The sequence below is a fragment of the Ciona robusta genome, chromosome 1 (assembly GCF_009617815.1).
Source record: "Ciona robusta chromosome 1, ASM961781v2".
In the NCBI taxonomy this organism is placed as follows: Eukaryota; Metazoa; Chordata; class Ascidiacea; order Phlebobranchia; family Cionidae; genus Ciona; species Ciona robusta.
The window spans coordinates 2,977,789-2,996,142 of record NC_143235.1 but is presented as its reverse complement, the minus strand read 5'-3'; the positions used below and the strand labels follow the sequence as shown (position 1 = coordinate 2,996,142).

The 18,354-nt window shown below is 39.5% G+C and overlaps 2 protein-coding genes and 2 non-coding genes across 4 annotated transcripts; 2 read left to right on the top strand and 2 right to left on the bottom strand.

The window, feature by feature from the left end:
• The first annotated feature begins 81 nt into the window (after positions 1 to 81).
• Positions 82 to 3,542, top strand: LOC149741374 (uncharacterized). Its single transcript, XM_089889316.1, has 4 exons — positions 82 to 1,273; positions 1,518 to 1,697; positions 2,382 to 2,531; positions 2,974 to 3,542. The coding sequence occupies exons 1-4, from the start codon at positions 1,153 to 1,155 to the stop codon at positions 3,270 to 3,272; spliced, it is 750 nt and encodes a 249-aa protein (XP_089745442.1). The 5' UTR covers positions 82 to 1,152; the 3' UTR covers positions 3,273 to 3,542.
• A 6,480-nt stretch (positions 3,543 to 10,022) lies between these two features.
• On the bottom strand, positions 10,023 to 18,319 carry LOC149741371 (organic cation/carnitine transporter 2-like). Its single transcript, XM_089889291.1, has 10 exons — positions 17,166 to 18,319; positions 16,578 to 16,802; positions 15,919 to 16,022; positions 15,278 to 15,432; positions 14,768 to 14,936; positions 13,544 to 13,682; positions 12,899 to 13,032; positions 12,351 to 12,565; positions 11,587 to 11,769; positions 10,023 to 10,423 (listed from the first exon to the last, which is right to left on the bottom strand). The coding sequence occupies exons 1-10, from the start codon at positions 17,352 to 17,354 to the stop codon at positions 10,272 to 10,274; spliced, it is 1,665 nt and encodes a 554-aa protein (XP_089745417.1). The 5' UTR covers positions 17,355 to 18,319; the 3' UTR covers positions 10,023 to 10,271.
• On the top strand, positions 13,949 to 14,038 carry Trnai-uau (transfer RNA isoleucine (anticodon UAU)). The gene is given in 2 exon segments: positions 13,949 to 13,986; positions 14,003 to 14,038. It is a non-coding gene; the product is annotated as a tRNA-Ile (tRNA).
• Trnai-uau (transfer RNA isoleucine (anticodon UAU)) lies at positions 14,322 to 14,411 on the bottom strand. The gene is given in 2 exon segments: positions 14,322 to 14,357; positions 14,374 to 14,411. It is a non-coding gene; the product is annotated as a tRNA-Ile (tRNA).
• Positions 18,320 to 18,354: the final 35 nt, after the last annotated feature.

Here is an 18,354-nt window from a genome sequence, read left to right as displayed (position 1 = left end):
AAAAAATGCAAAAATCATCTGAAAGTATTTTTTTTAATGGGACTTTGTAGCAGCAAATTTCTCTGAAAAATCGCGGGAATTTCCACACCTTATCCGCTGTGCCAGTATTTCACACAAAACACCGTTTATTTTTTTTCATTTTTAGGTCAATTTTTTAAAAGTTTAAGACTAAATGCACACTACGAAATGACCATGGCAATAAAAAACATCGGTTTATCGAAAGAAATCTATATGACTACAATCGTACACAAATTGATTTAGTACTCTAGGCTCCAACATGGAGCATCTTTTTCACAAACAGTTCAAATAACTCGATTGTATTTTAAACAGTTAAGAACGTAATTTCGGAGGCGTGATAATATGGTGATATATTTATTAACTTTCTAATTACTACACCACGCTTGAGAGGTCACCTTAACGAATTGGGAAATTTTGAGACAATTATATATGTTTTAAGAAAAAAATAACGAGGGACAAATATATCTCTGTAAAATGCGACTAAAACAAAAACAAGTTTTCCAATTTATTATTAGTAGTTGTTGTTCTTTTTGTTCCATAGTAGTACAGCCGCAGCACGAGCATGAAACACGTATTTGTTATTAATAAAAACGTATTTGTTATTTATAGCAACGCTGAGCGGCTGCCCAATGAGACATGGGTAGCGTGTCTGTGGCGTATATTTGGGTAAGGTCAAACCAAATTCCACGACCAGAAAATGCAGTCAATTTCCCCTTTTAAATGTAATGTTCGAGGACATATCCTTAGTTTAACCAGTCAATTGGGTTTAGGTGTCTGTTTAAGCAACCTGTCTGTTTACCTGTCTGTGGCAATTGTACTCCATGAGCCAATACACGGCCCGAATCGCACTATGCCAAACTTTTATAAAAAACGGAAACACACTCACGACATGTCCCTAATTGCAGTTTGTTGCACCCAGATAATTTTACCGCTCGAGTTGTAAATAATCTGTAAAACAAAACTCAGAACACGTGCGGTTTGTTTATCCCGTAGAGTGAACCTTGTATAACTCGCTGCGTGGATTGAAACGTAAGAACGTATATTCCAATGACTCAATTATAGAGTTATATAAGTAGCACACCAGCTTTAAAATTCATCCAAAATTGGAACCAACAACCAAAGACGACTTTCACTATGAAGACCATGGGACCAGCAATCGGATTTGTTTTGACCGTCTTCTTCTTTCGAGCAGGAGTTGGCATTAACACAAATCTTCTACGAAGTATTCTGGTGAACCAAGTTTCTGTCGGTTGCTGTAAGTATACGGTGTAAATTGGCTCACATAAATAAAACCGTTATAATTTTGGGTTCAACAGAAACGTCTTTTAAGTGATACCCTTTCCGAAACGTTTTATCCGTAAAGGTGTTTTAACGAATGTCGTTTTGCTGTCGGTATCATTTTTTTGCTGTCGGTACCAAGTAATATATGATCTTCGCTATCTTTTTTAAAAAGATAAATAAAATATATTATGTCATGATAACCAATGTTTTTCCTCCAGCTGCCGTCTGTTCTGACAGCAATTCAGCTTGCGCTACATGGAAGTTGTACACACCAACGATGTGTTCTGGTGCCTTGAGATTGATGTGTCAACGGACTTGTGCAGTTTGTACACCATGTGGCGAAACGTCCGCTGAAGCAAGAGCAAGCATGGGCATCACAAGTGCTACAACATGCGACAGTGAGTGGCGCTAACTAAATATATAGTACCTTGTGTAAGTTGGGACACCTTTAGCACACAATCTCCAAATACCCTCATCGCGTTTTAAACAATTAACAACGGTGTATGGGATTCGTGAGGTTACTGTTTTATAACTTTTTGAATGTTCTTCGTCTACTACTAAGTGGAACGAGAATATAGAATGAAAAAGTGTCTTATCTTCCCCACCCTACTATATAGTACTTTTGGTAAGTTTTGACTCCTTTACCACGTTTATAAGTTTTGACTCTTTTACCACGTTTAACAAAACAATTAACGGCGTCTAACGGTTTTATAATTTTTCAAATGTTCTTTGTTTGGGGAAAGATGGGACACATTTTCTTTCAATTTTCTCGTCCCCTTTGGTAGTAAACAAAGAACATTTAAAGAATTATAAAACCATATCCTCACGACTTCCATAGACCGTTGCTAATTGTTTAAAACACAATCAGAATATTTAGATATTATGTGCTAAAGGTGTCCCGTCTTCCCCCACCCTACTATATACTAGATCTAAATTGTTCTATTCAGGTATAGCTTTAATTAGTATGAAAAAACACTGCTTTTACCTTACGGTAAATAAAGGTATAATTGCCAAAAGAGCATTTTTTATTTATAACGATACAGATAAATTAATTAATTAAACATATTCAACCATTTTTTCAGTTAACTGTAGAAACCAACTCGGTGAGACGTACTGTGATGCAATATACGCAAGGAATATGTGCACTGGCGCAAACCGAGCTGGTTGTATGAAGTCGTGCAAAGTGTGTGCGGGGTGCAACCTTCCACCTGCAAAACCACCATGTCGAAACGGTAAGCTAAAACCACGATGAGCATATGTGTTCTTGGGTAAGACACTCAACGGCAATTGATTCAACCCAGTGGTCACTAATGGAAGTTATCAACCACACATAACAAAATAAAAAAATCCCCCTTCTTTTCAAAAGCAATCACCTACAATGGTAACATACTTGGCAACTCGTAAACTGGTACGAGGTGTATTCATTCAAGCAGTTATGGTATCCATAGACGTTAAAAATCAAAAAAATAATCACCTATGAAGTTACACATGTGGTAAAAAAGTTTGAAGTGTATGAAAAATAACACCCGAGTTATATAACGACTGTCGCTACCCCTCCACGCGAGGTTACAAAATCTGATATTAATTCATTCATTGATTTAAGTTATTTTTGCATAGGTTTTGAATCAATTCAGCAAAGATGAATTAAATTATTATCCATTTGGTTTGTTTCAGATTGTGCTGATTATAATAAAGATTGCGATTACTGGAACCAGATGGGTTACTGTATGGGCGATGGGCAGTATCCCCATACAAGAATCGCTTGTCCACTGAGCTGTATGGTGTGTCAGAAATGCGGAGGCGGCCAAGACGGCGCTCGGGGAAACAGCACAGCCGCCGGTGGGCAGCAAGGAGCAAGTGGCAGCACAAATCAAGGGCAACCTGGTGGAAATACTGTGCAAGCACAACTGACCGAGCAGAGAAGCGCCGCACGTTCTGGGTTGGGAGAATATACATTGTTTTCACAAGGATAGATGGTAGAACACTGGACTAGTGTTGTTTTACAAAAATTGTACTAAAATTGTAGCCTATGTATAACAATATTGTAGCCTATACCGATACGTTGAGAGGCAATCTGTTTAATTAAACATGAAACAGGCAGTAAATGCAACATGCATATGTTACATATTTTTCGAAAATATTATCTAAAATTTAAAAGTTAATAATTGTGTTTTTATGTGTAAGATTTATTACAAACCGCCGACATATCGATTATACCAATTCCGCGATTTTAGACTAATGTATAGCCCCGCTACTTTTAATTGTTATTCATAGACTTCTGATTTCTCGCAGATCCGACTTTACAGGCTGTAGCGGTTAGCTATATCGTAGCTGCTATGTACGTTTTGAATGCCCTTTGTATCTCTTTGATTAATGCAACAATTTCTGACCTTCCTTGATTTTCATTGAAGCTTGATCCAATTGAATATATGTATTTTGGTATAGTCATTAAATCGAATAATCATCAGAATAGCATGCAGGCGATTTTATACAAAGACGGGTAAAAGGCGTTACGAAAAAGAGAATGTGACGTCACACAGAATAGACCGAAAATCCTCTCTCTTCCATTGTTGTTGTCTTGCTTTAATGTCCATTGCTGAATGTAGACTTTGCCCAAGGAATGTAGGTCACACGGGTTCATGGCTCTGGACTCGTAAGGTTCGGCCCTGCCCGTTCCATGGATATAGGTCGGATTGCTACAAGACCTCCCTTGCCGACGAAAAATTACTAAATTGGCTTTTAAATGGTTATGTTCCAGTTGTAGCAAATCCGACACACAAGGCGAATAGAAAGGGGAAGAAATAAGATAAGGATCAGGAGTGTCCAATTTATCTGAAAAACATCTAAAACCAAGCGCCATTAAAACTGTCGCACAACATCACAAACATGCAATCACGGACACGTGTATATGTTATTGGTGGGTGTATGAACATATTGTGTGTAGGTGTTGTGTTTTTGTGTGTAAGACGAGATTAGGTTAAGGCGTTGTGACGCCTTCAAAACTGTGCTTAACACGAAACCGCTGAACACCACCATCGATCATACTACCGAGCGCCGGACACCAGGTTCCATATCGCCATGCCAAAAAATAACAATACAAAGCACAATAAAAAAAAAATCCAAAATATCGATTAAAATTTCAAAGATCAGTCTCATAAATTTTCCAGCGTGCCGGGCGGCGAAGTAACCGGCCAGCCCTGCTGGTGCGAACGGGTATATCGGGAATGATGGGCTCGAACGGCGGAGATTGCTGTGGAGGAATGGGTAAAGGTAAAGAACCAGTGGTCGCATTGGGATCTGCGTTAAAAGATCTGACATCAGGGTTCATGGTAAAAATGTCGTTTTCACCTTCCACTCTGCAAACTGGACTACCAGCATTTTCGAGGCTGGTCGTTATATCCAATAGAGTATTTGCAGGTTTTAAGCGGTCTATGGAAACAGTAGTGACTCGTGTGCCAAAGTCAATCGTGAAGTATTTCTTCGCGCGTCCAACAACTCGGAAAGGACCTTCGTACGGACGGTCAAGTGCCCTTTTGACACGATCTACCCGAACAAACACATGCGAGCAGGACCAAAGGTTGGGATCTATGTATGACGGGTTTCGCAGTAGAGGTCGCGCGAGAGTCGGGCGAAGTTTGTTCATACGATTTCGCAAATCGCCAAGAAACGAACGCTGGTCCACATTGCAGTCTGGTTTCTCAAAGAATTGTCCTGGCAAACGAAGAGTTGTGCCGTACACCAACTCGGCACATGAACATTTTAAATCTTGCTTATATGCAGACCGTAAACCGAGCATGACCCAAGGAAGATTGCCTAACCAACCATTTTCGTTGGTTTGAGCCATAATAGATGCTTTTAATGAACGGAAAAAACGTTCCGCCATACCGTCAGACATGGGATGAAAACTGGTGGTAAAAATGAGTTTGGCCCCCAGAAATTTGGCCAAATCGGACCAGGTAGCCGAGGTGAACTGTGCGCCTCGGTCAGTCGTTATTTGTGCAGGCGCACCAAAGTTAGCTACCCAATGAAAGCAGAACGCGTGTACAACCGTGTCGGTACGTATATCGGTCATGGGTACAACTATAGGGTATCGGGTGAATCTATCAATTATTAGCAGGATGTACCGATAACCTTCGCAACATGGTAGCGGGCCAGCTATATCAATATGGACGCTGTGGAATCGTTGGGAAGGAACAGATATGGTTTGAATGCTGCTAAATGTATGGCGACCGACCTTCGATTGTTGGCATGATAGACATGCCTTAGAGTAATCTCTAATATTAGCATTCATGCCCTTCCAGACAAAGCGTTCTGCAATAAGTCGTTGTGAAGCTCGTATCCCGGGGTGTGATAGAGAATGGAAATGATTGAAAATCTCGCGGCGAAATGACTCGGGAACAATGGGACGGAATGAGCCAGTAGATACATCACCCAATAATGTGACGTGTGAAACTGGTAGAGTTCGGGCTTCAATGCACAAACTGGACTCTGGAGACTGCCTCAAAGACTGGACAGATTCATCATTTGATTGAGCGTTTGCCATAGATTCGTAATCAACAATGGAAGCGCAGTCAGTAAAAATTGCATTAATTTCGGGCCTTGACAAGCAGTCAGCAATTACATTTTCGTCACCCTTAAGGAACTCCATTGTACAATTGTATTCTGAAATGTAGCTGAGATGGCGACTCTGCCTAGCCGAAGCCGACTCAAATCTACCTGTCAATGCCGAAACAAGTGGCTTGTGGTCTGTAAGTATCACGAATGTCCGGGACTCCAAATAATAACGAAAATGCCTCAAAGACGAATACACGGCTAAGAGTTCCAAATCGAATGTGCTGTAGTTGCGCTCGGCTGAGGTCAGAGTTCTGGAAAAAAATGACAGCGGAGCCCATGCACCATCGACCTTTTGTTCGAGTACACCTGCGACCGCAACGCCACTCGCGTCAGTGACCAGGCGGGTCTGGGCGTCGGGGAGAGGGAAGGTGAGAGTTACTTTGTTGGCCACGATAGATTTGATATCCTCAAATGCCTTATTTGCTTCTTCTGTCCATGAAATCGGAGAAGTTTTTGGCAACGTGGGCGAAATCAATGAATTTAGAGGTGCCAGTATGGTAGCACAGTTGGGAATAAATTTATGGTAGAAGTTCACAGCGCCCAGGAATGTTCTGAGGCCCCGAATTGTTTGCGGGCGAGGATAATTGGCCAAAGCATCAACTTTAGAATCTGGAGGGGAAATACCGCTGGTAGTTACAGTGTGACCCAGAAAGTCGATTGTATCCACACCGAAAATACACTTCTGCTTGTTCAATATAAGGCCGTACTGCAACACGCGCTCAAACACAGTTAATAAATGACTGACATGTTCCTCCCGACTTTTGCTATATACAATTGCGTCATCAATATACACGAAAATAAAATCAAGATCACCAAAAATAGTATCCATGAGGCGTTGAAAGGTTGCACCGGAATTGCGAAGGCCCAGGCTCAGACGAGTCCATTCGAACAAACCAAGTGGGCAATTAAAGGCTGTAATCGGTATGTGTTCAGGTTTAACGGGAACTTGAAAATAACCGGATTTAAGGTCAAGCTTACTGAATATCGTGGACCCGGCGAGGTGAGCAGTCATATCGGCCATTAAAGGAATAGGGTATCGGGATGGAATTGTGTGTAGATTGAGGTTTCGGTAATCAACCGTTACCATGTAAGACCCAACAGGTTTCTTTACCAAATGTAATGGAGAAGCATAACTCGAATTTGATGGACGAATGATGCCTAACTGCAGAAGTTTAGTGATTTCCTTTTTAGCAGCGGCCAGTTTAACAGGGTCGAGCCTACGTACACGACAGACAACCGGGTAACCAGTGGTTTCAATTTCGTGCTCCACGTCATGTCGAACAGGCAACGAAAAACGGGACTCGTCAAATGCGGTGGGAAAAAGGCGCAGAAAATCGTCAAAATTTGCTACATCGGACGGTTTAACGTCGGGTATAGGGGCAGGGATAAACTCTGGTTCGGGGTTAGACTGAGAAAGGCGACGTGGCGGTTGTGAAATACAAAATAGTCGGCGATTACTGACATCAATCATCATTTGGAAATAATCTAAGAAATCAAGGCCCAGAATCGGGTAACGAACATTTGCAATATGAAAATCCCAGCGAAAAATTCCACAGTCAACAAGAGACACAGAAAGTGGTTTACAGCCGTACGTTCGAATATTTGTGTCATTGAGAGCAACCAACTTCGTATTAGAGCAATTGTATAGGCAATTATCGTCCTCTAAAGGGGGAACAACGGAGACTTCGGCACCAGTGTCGACCAAGAAATTTAACTTGTTGTTATTATCAAAAACAAAAAATAAACGGGATCGTCTCCTGATTGGCCCCTTGTTACTAACATTACACGAAATTGACTTAGGGTTAGTATGAGAATGCACTCTGGCAGCTGATCCAATAAAACGCGCGCGCGATCGAGTCGCCGGCCTCCGATGCACGCGCCCAACTAGTTTTTTGCATTGTTGGATCCCCAAGCGCACGGAGCCTCACACCGAAAGGCATTCGGTCCGAAACGTTCGTGGTAAGAACAAAAACCAGCGGATGCGCGACCGCCTCCAAGGACCCTACCAGGCGCACGATACCTAAAATTTCCGCTATTCTGCTGCCACGCGCCGCTGCTTGACATTCGCTGAGGTCCATTCTCGACACCTGACAATCTACTGGTGTTAGACCAACGCGGCTCGCGATATCGCAATGGCGGGACATGAGGACGAGGTAAGCCGGCGCTCGCCATTGTTCTGCCGGGAGAGACCGACGAGCGTTCAGCCGATGCATTCAATTTCCGAACACTATCGGATAAAATCTCAACACGCCTCTCCAAGGATTCGTTCGTAAGGGCCAGTTTCCTCGCCTCATGCGCACTGAGATGAGACTCGACGCGTCGGCCTTTCATAAACTCATCTGCACATTTAACCAGCTCCTTAAAATCTAAATCCCTGCGTGCACGTAAGTTGGAACTAACATCCGGTGGTAGGCACCTTAAAAGTCTGTTTCTCATCAATTTTCTCCCAAGCGGAGTGTTTTGATCAGGGCCAAGGAACAACTGCATTTTATGGACAAAACGACTGGGAGAATCATTACCAATATCTATAGTCTCAAACATCGAGTTGAGGTTAGCGTCTTCACACCGACCAAACTCGTACAACAAAGTCTCTTTTAGCACGCTGTAAGGCTGGTCTGTGTCGGCAGATAAAGCATATTCGACAAGAGCAAATTCCGACTCGTTTAGGGCATCAATGACCAGATGGAACTTATCAATTTCGCTATTTACATTTGCCCGTCCAAACCAACTTTCCGTACACTTAAACCAAAACTCTGCCGCTTCCGGCCAAAATTTTCGAAGTGGTTTTGATTTATTAACACCATTAGAAAAATCGGGAGGGGAAAGGGCGCTAAAAGTCGGATTGACGGCGGGAATTAAGGATGAATTAAATGCGGGGGCGGAAGGCACCGTAGGTAAAACGACAGGTGAAAACGGGGTGCTGGCGCGTAGGACTGGTGTCGCGTCGTCGTTAGGAAACGTCATAAGGTCAATGGGTGTGTTCACAGTATCATGCAACACAGAAGAAGCGCCACTAACCTGAACCCATCCGACTTGTGGTGATAAGTTCGTGGACGTGGCAAATGCTGGAGTTCCTAGCATATTTGTAATCTTGTTTGAAGCCGCTGTAGTTCGCGGTGTCTGTACGGTGGTGAATGGTATGGAATGCCCATAGAATGCCATGCTTTCGATTCCGCCCGACAGAAATAATGCCTGCTGTGGTCTCAGACGTTTCCAGCCGAGTAATTTGAGGTCTGATCCTTATCTGGGAATAATTCAGTATAGTTAATTAATAAAACGGGAAGGTGTTAAAAAATTAATACAGACGTAACATCAACAGAACATAAAAGAATCGGGTAAATACGATATTATCGACACAATAATAATAACAAAAACGTAACTACTGTAAATCTTTAATCGTTGCTCCCTCGGCGAAAATGCTGTCTTCTAATAATGAGCGAGAAACTTCCAGATAACGTTGACGGCAACAGCGGATTACCAGATATTAACGGATGTACTCCCAGATAATAGATGTTCTCCCAGATAACAGATGTAATTCCAGAGATCCGTGTGTGTTCGGCTTTGTCAATAGCGGAAGGATACGTGTTCAAATCATCACGTCGAGGTCACCATTTATAGCCCCGCTACTTTTAATTGTTATTCATAGACTTCTGATTTCTCGCAGATCCGACTTTACAGGCTGTAGCGGTTAGCTATATCGTAGCTGCTATGTACGTTTTGAATGCCCTTTGTATCTCTTTGATTAATGCAACAATTTCTGACCTTCCTTGATTTTCATTGAAGCTTGATCCAATTGAATATATGTATTTTGGTATAGTCATTAAATCGAATAATCATCAGAATAGCATGCAGGCGATTTTATACAAAGACGGGTAAAAGGCGTTACGAAAAAGAGAATGTGACGTCACACAGAATAGACCGAAAATCCTCTCTCTTCCATTGTTGTTGTCTTGCTTTAATGTCCATTGCTGAATGTAGACTTTGCCCAAGGAATGTAGGTCACACGGGTTCATGGCTCTGGACTCGTAAGGTTCGGCCCTGCCCGTTCCATGGATATAGGTCGGATTGCTACAAATGTAATAATGAGTTGTAATAAAGAGTTCCTGATGTACTTTGCTATTTTATATTTCATGATGTTGTGTTTTACTTGAACCATATTGCCTGAGAGACGATCCATGGTTTTTCAGTGACATCGGTTATTCCCCTTGGGTCTTGTACATGAACTGATATGTATTAAAATAGATTGAACGTTACAATAAATACGCCAATTTAGACTAAATACGCGATTCTGGAATATATGAGCAATTCTTTAGGTTCTTTTTTAAAACGCGAATATAGACTAAATACGAGACTTTGTACTAAAAACGAGTTTTCAGAGCTTCTGCGTCAGATATACGAGCAGGTAAAGTTGTTCCTTTGGTTTCAGGCAGTTTAAGAATCGACATTAGAGATGATATCAACGCCAACGATCCCATTACTATGAACGGGACGAATTCACTCGTAGTTTCACCTGAAAAATGTTGTAATTTCGCCTAATTTATTCAGAATAATTGTCCTTGCAAAAATCTACAAAAAGTCTTTACAAAACAAATAAAAAATACACAAATATTTTACAAATATGATGCATTTTGAATCTCGAAATCTGGTATGGTATGGTATGGTATGGTATGGTATGGTATGGTATGGTATGGTATGGTATGGTATGGTATGGTATGGTATGGTATGGTATGGTATGGTATGGTATGGTATGGTATGGTATGGTATGGTATGGTATGGTATGGTATGGTATGGTATGGTATGGTATGGTATGGTATGGTATGGTATGGTATGGTATGGTATGGTATGGTATGGTATGGTATGGTATGGTATGGTATGGTATGGTATGGTATGGTATGGTATGGTATGGTATGGTATGGTATGGTATGGTATGGTATGGTATGGTATGGTATGGTATGGTATGGTATGGTATGGTATGGTATGGTATGGTATGGTATGGTATGGTATGGTATGGTATGGTATGGTATGGTATGGTATGGTATGGTATGGTATGGTATGGTATGGTATGGTATGGTATGGTATGGTATGGTATGGTATGGTATGGTATGGTATGGTATGGTATGGTATGGTATGGTATGGTATGGTATGGTATGGTATGGTATGGTATGGTATGGTATGGTATGGTATGGTATGGTATGGTATGGTATGGTATGGTATGGTATGGTATGGTATGGTATGGTATGGTATGGTATGGTATGGTATGGTATGGTATGGTATGGTATGGTATGGTATGGTATGGTATGGTATGGTATGGTATGGTATGGTATGGTATGGTATGGTATGGTATGGTATGGTATGGTATGGTATGGTATGGTATGGTATGGTATGGTATGGTATGGTATGGTATGGTATGGTATGGTATGGTATGGTATGGTATGGTATGGTAAAATTAAATTGACATTCAGTTCATTTTTTTGACTTGTAATAACATAAATTTATTGAAACATTTACAGTCTAGATCTATTGTCAAAAGAGCATTTTTTATTTATAACGATACAGATAAATTAATTAATTAAACATGTTCAACCATTTTTTCAGTTAACTGTAGAAATCAACTCGGGGAGACGTACTGTGTATACGGTGTGGCACCGCACCATACTATGCTACTATACGTACCAAGAAACATCAGGTAAGGTGCTGTAAAGCTTCCTATTTTCCCAACAGCCGATGCAGATCCGACCATGATATTCCTCAGCAGTGTGGGTGACATTTCCCCAGTTATACTGAAGTTGATGTAAAAAGCACCGATAAGTGACGTCTTGCCCAAAATCACCATGGCCGTCATAGCAACTTGATTCACTAACAACAAGATAAGATGTAAAAGTGTAAAAAATAGGATGCCGAAAATTCTTTAATGCTCTAATTTTTATTTTATTTGTCAACGCAATTAAACTGAACACCACGTTTTATGCATATAATGATAAATGTGTATATACTTTGTGCTATTGTTATGAATAGCAATAAAATAATTTGTCCTCGCGTGAAACGATAGTCGTTATATGCAGGAAACGATAGTCGTTATAAAACGGATGTTTTATTTCAAACACTTCGTGGAAGCATATACGTAAATTTACTTATAACACGGGTGTTTTGTTTCAAACACTTCGTGCAAGCTTATAATAGTGTACTGGATTATTTGTCCACAATGAATTTATCACGTTTGAGTTGTCTGATGTACGAAAGGTGCGGAGTTATGTGTTTAAATATACTACACCAGACATCTCTATCTTTTAACATAGAATTTTGCCAAAAGTGCTAAGAAAAAGGACTTATAGAGTCTTGGACCATTAAGTAACATTTAGTTTTACTAAATTGGGGGGTCAATTATACTGGTTATACACATTATCTAATCTAGCAAAAGTATCCAACCTATAGAATACCTTGTTTTATAAACGGTGCCACTGCTAAGCACATTCCCCCAAACCCCATAAAAAGTGACAACGATAGAGGCCTCCCAAGCCATTGGATTACAAAGAAACCGCCGATGATGCCTGGGAACTCAAGCAATCCTGAGACTGCTGCATTGACGTATCGGTCACCACTAAAAGCAGTTATGTTGAGTGCCAATCCGTAGTACACCATGTTGGTTACTATCCTGGAAATTTCAAGAAATGCTGTTGTGATTAAAGATTGGTGTGATTATGAATAGCATGGTTGGTATGAGTAGTATCAGCCTTACTGTAAATCTTGATGGAGCAAGAAATAAACAAAACACGGGGCAAAAATGTACAAAACATAGATAAAATAGAAACAAAAATCGACAAATTTTTGGAAAAAAATGGACAAAACAGAGTAAAAAAAAATGGAAAAAACAAACAAATCTAAGGGTAAAACCTGGAGCAGAACGTGCTGGGAATAAAAGGTTAAAATATGGGTAATTTTAAGAACTCGCCGAAATTGACCAAATGGAAATAAGGAAATTTCTTACCATGATATGTATGCGACTATAAGTCGACACCGCATAGTGGGGCTACGAAGCAAATACAGAAAACTGTACTCGTGGGAATTCTTTTGGACGTTATTTTCTTTTAATATCAATTGATCTTTGTTCTCAGTGAATGCCTAAATATGAAAAAAATAATATATAAAATTTTCCATAGAGGTTTGCGCGACTGCCTCCAAATTAACGTATATGTCATGGCTTCAAGGCTCGTCGTTGCTACCGTTCTAGGTATGTTTCCTTGGGCAAGCCACTTAACGACAATTGCTCCAACCTATATTGGTTAGTAATGTGTTGTCTAACTATCAGCCATACAGAAAAAAACCATAAAGTTGCGGTTGTATAACTATAATAAGCGACGCAATGTGTATGAATCAGAACATCCATGCTAAATGAATGAATGTATAACTTACTTTATCCTCGTGTAGCAGGAAAACGACAGTCGTTATAACACGGGTGTTCATACACCTTGTACCAGCTTACGAATTACCATGTATACGTTACTTTGTGGTTGATATTCTTGGAGGGGAAGAAGGGCTTTTTCTTTGTTACATACACATATGTGCACAACTGCAGTTTTCGACCGCGTATTAACAAAGTAAGTTACGCCTATTAATTCAAACCATATCTTACCGGGTTATTAAACTTATCAATAAGTTTGCACTCGCTCGGCAAACTCTTGCCGTTAATCTTAGCCATCTTACAAAGAACTAGTTGGGCATCCTCGGTTCTACCGGAAGAAAGAAGCCAGTATGGAGATTCCAGAATAATCCTGAGTGTTTGAAAGTAAAAAAAATTATTAACTTAATCAAAATTTTATTAATTTATTTAATGTTTAATATAGTACGGAGGGGTAAGATGAGACATTTTCGTTATATTTTATGATCTCATTTTGTTGTAAACAAAGAATATTTACAGAATTGTATAATCCTATAGCCCACGATTCTAAAATAGCGTTGATATTTGGTAGAAAATGGTATCACTTTTTACCCCAGTACAGAACTATACAGTTTTTAAACGTATTTATACCATTGTGGGGCTCCAGTGGCGCAATCGGTTAGCGCGCCGTACTTATATAACAGTATCGGAGACATGCGGAGGTTGTGAGTTCAAGCCTCACCTGGAGCACATGTTTTTAACACACGGCATAGTTTGTTGAAGTAGCATACGACTGCCAAAGAGTCGTAATGCAAAATAGTAATACTATTTTCTGCATAATTTACCAATTAAATAACAACAGCATTTGATAGCGCACCATATGTGGTTGCCACGTGCGGATCACTTTGACTGTGTCAACTCCATTTTGCTTATGCGGTACCGCTGGTTCCAGAAAAAAGAACTACTATTTTCCATTACGACTCTTTGGCAGTCGTACGAAACTTGAACAAACAATTTCACGTGTTAAAACATGTGCTCCAGGTGAGGCTCGAACTCACAACCTCCGCATTTCTCCGATACTGTTATATAAGTACGGCGCGCTAACCGATTGCGCCACTGGAGCGCCACAAAACTTGAAATAATTTAAATACCAAGTTCTTTCCGCAAGTAAAAGATCATTGTGTTAACATATGTTGATGTGGTCTTTTTAGACAAGTGTAACAGATAATGTTTCATAAAGTTATCGCATCGGGATTTGAGCTATGCTATCACATCCATGAATGTGAATGTAACTTGCTTTTGCAAATTTGTGCGAGTGTTTTTTATGGCTGACAATTTTGACAACCCATTAGTGACCGCTGTGTTGGAGTAATTGCCGTTAAGTATCTTGCCCAAGGAAACGCGCTCACAACGGTAGCAATGACGAGTCTTGAACCCATAACAAAACAATTTTCGTAGCAACATATAACAACACCTTACCAGTAATATGGTATGTACAATATCCCCATTAATCCAGTCACTCGCATTATCCAACGCCAGTCTGAAATGAGATACCCCATGATAGGTACGGTTGCCGCTCCAAAACAGTAACCCCCATATACACATAAAGATATGATGTTGCGATGGTTGTCCCCCATCGCCTCATTGCCTACAAAAGAAATAAAACCGTTTTGTTTTGATTTTTAAATTTTGTTTTTTGGTTTCAAACAACTGCTTTGCTTATGTTGTAGCCAACGGAAATTTATTTAAAATACCGAAAGTATATTTTACGTAATCGACTGTTGCCTATATACTATGCATATGCGTTTATTTGTAATCAGGTTAATCACTCTTATTAAGGAATAATATCGTAATATCTTTTTGCTACAATTCAAAATATATTAAAACATACGATGAGTTCTCTTCTTCATTGTAACATAGGATACAGTTATTTTTAGTTTTGAAAATCGATATTTACTATTTGAAACAAAAGCACATCTTGATTCTCACCTAAGACAAAAGCAGAGGTATATGGCAAATAAACGAAAGCACCAGTGACCGCCATAAGTGCTATAAAAGCTGAGATATTCGGAGAAAATCCAACCAAGAAGTAAAGAGTGAATTCTATCAGTTTGCCCCACAGAAAAACCCGTCGCCTTCCGAACCTATATAAAGGAAAATTATATGTGAATAAAATGTTTGGATTTGGGCATTAGTTCTGAAACTTCTTAACAGTAATGTCAGTTATAATGTGCATTTCCTTTTTTTAGCGGCTTATCATTAAAATAAGTTTTACGCAAACCATCAGCTATACAATATAGGCTATGGGTTCAAAGCTCGTTGTTGCTACCATTGTTGTTGGGCGATTTTTCCTGCGAAATACACTTAAACGCAATTGCTCCAACCCAGTGTTTACTAATGAGTTGTTCAAATTGTCAGCTATACAGAAAAAAACACGCCCAGCGTTATCGATGATAAACAGAAATAGGCAGCAGGTGTATGAAGTAAAACACCTATTTTATGTGTTTAACCCGTTCACACGAAGATAAAGACTGTCTTTAATCCGTTCACACGAAGATAAAGAAAGTTAGATTCAATTCAAGATACAACTACGGACTCGGGTACGATATAGTTACACGCCTATAGTTTACCTGTCAGCTAATACTCCACCAATTACGCTCCCAAATGCTTCTCCAGCCATAAATAAGGATACAGTTAAAGGTTTCAACCAAGCGTCTTCGCATACAAGTTGGAACTGATAAAAAATGATGTATATTTAGGTGGAAGAAGATAGGACATCTTTTCATATTATTTTCTCCCTTTAGGTAGTAAACAAATAACATTTAAAGAAATATAAAACCTTATCTTCACGACTCCCATGGACCGTTGTTATTAAACACAGTCAGGATATTTGAATATTATGTGTTAAAGGTGTCCTGTTTCTCCCGTCCTACTATATAGTGATGTATTTAAATACTTTTGATCATGCTATACATAAATGCGAATGGCCAATCCTATAAGCCTAGATTAAATAATATTGCGCGCTTTTGAAATGTTGATTCTTATACAGTATGTACATCACGGGTGAAATCAAACCGTTGGAGGAAACAAATCGGCCGTGGGACAATACATGGGATTTATCATAAAATGCGAAATTCTACATCTGATATCAGGCAGACATAGGTGCCATTTTAATATCAGAAATCCGCCACAAAGTTATCTATATGTTATAACGACCACCTTTAACTACGTGTTATAACGACCACCTTTAACTTTCACACGAGGAAAAATAAGTTTCAAATATGCTCACGTCAGTCACAACGGTTGAAACAGATTCGTCTAGAAATTGCCAACCCTTATCGCAGGGAATCTCAGTCTTTGTGACATTTGCATTGAGCCGACTCTCATCCCAGCTAGCATTATTCCTCAAATCGAATCCTGAAGTTTTAAATCTGTTACATTTCCTTCGGGCCAAGTTGGTTCCATCGTCGTCTTCAGGAATAAGAAATGACAGCAGCTTATTTTGTAAAACACTCTGTAAAATTAACACGGGCATAATTTTTAAAAAAGTAAGAGAGAATATGGATTGAAAAATAACTTTAATAAGATATTACAAAAAAGGAAGAAAACCTCTTTTCCCCAATAACCGTTAACGAAAAATACGAAAAGTAATCGTATAATGACAAAAATCCTAATGAGTTCGGGTAAAGAACTGCCAGGGAAAGCTTTTTCATTATTTTGTCATCCCATTTAGCATAGTAAACAAAGAATTATAAAACCGCATCCTCACAACTCCCATAGACCGTTTTTAATTGTTTAAAACACTATTAGGATATTTTGATACTTTGTGCTAAAGGTGTTCCATCTTTCCTACCCTACGGTCCGAATAAAGTACTACCTGGTTTATATAGGGAAGTGGTTCGTCCACAACAGGTATCTTGCATCTATGGTCGGGCGTATACATTGTGAATATCATGGTTAGGGTTCCGAATGCACAGGTCATCGTACTCATAAAGATAACAAGGCATAACCGCTTCTGGTATGCGCCGAATTCACCAATTTCCAATAAAACATCTTTGTACGTCATTTTTCAAGCACCGAGCCAAATAGAACTAGTTTCACCAGAATCAAAATCAAAATAATAAAAGGCACTAAACAAGTACGAAAGTCTGCGATAATCAACTGTAACTTCCCTCCCAAAAAACTTTAACCTCTGCAGTAATTAAACAACAATACGTTCAAACTTCAGCGATTCTGCGTGTGTGTCACTAAACGTAACGATACTATACGGACCTATGAACCCTATATATATATCTGAATATATACGCTTATACCACTTGCGCAATTAGCACTATAACTTATTTCTAAGTCGTAATGTATTTTATATTTCAATATACCTTCGAATACTAATCTTGTGTTTTTGGTAAAAACTTTCTTATAAAGTGTAGGTACAAACTGATTACAAGTCTGTCTACATTTCGTAACGGCTATTTAGACCAACTTGCGGAATATTATTGTGTTGTTTGTTTGTGTTATAAATTACGCGAATAAACCACAAGAGTGTCGCTCTTGGTTGGAGCGGTTTGATTACTTTTGTAGCTTATTATGCAGCAAAAACAAATAAACTTCTGCTCTAAGTTCGTAATAGACACAGGTAAAATCGTAATAACAACAGAATTTCCCGAAGGCCCGCTTCCGAAACACGCAGTATACATGCTGAAGTCTAACACATAATGACTCACTGTGTTGATGACTAAGCTGTATAAAGAGGGAATTGAAACAGCAACCGGAAGACTATACAGGCGGAAACTGCTCGATCTATGCACAGAAGGCGAGGTTTGCGCGTATCGGCAAACTGAAACGTAAACATTAGCTGATAACGATAAGCATTTGCGATCTGTTGAATTTGAAAAGTAGAATATAATAAAGCTCATGCATGATGATGACAATCCAACAGAGCTAGTGAGTCACAAGTACAATGACCAACTCCCTGTCTTTAAAGGAGAACTAAAGTCAGATTTTATACTTGGTGTGCAGATGGTCCTTACTGAGCTGAATTTACCATTCCATTTATTCCGTTTAAAACG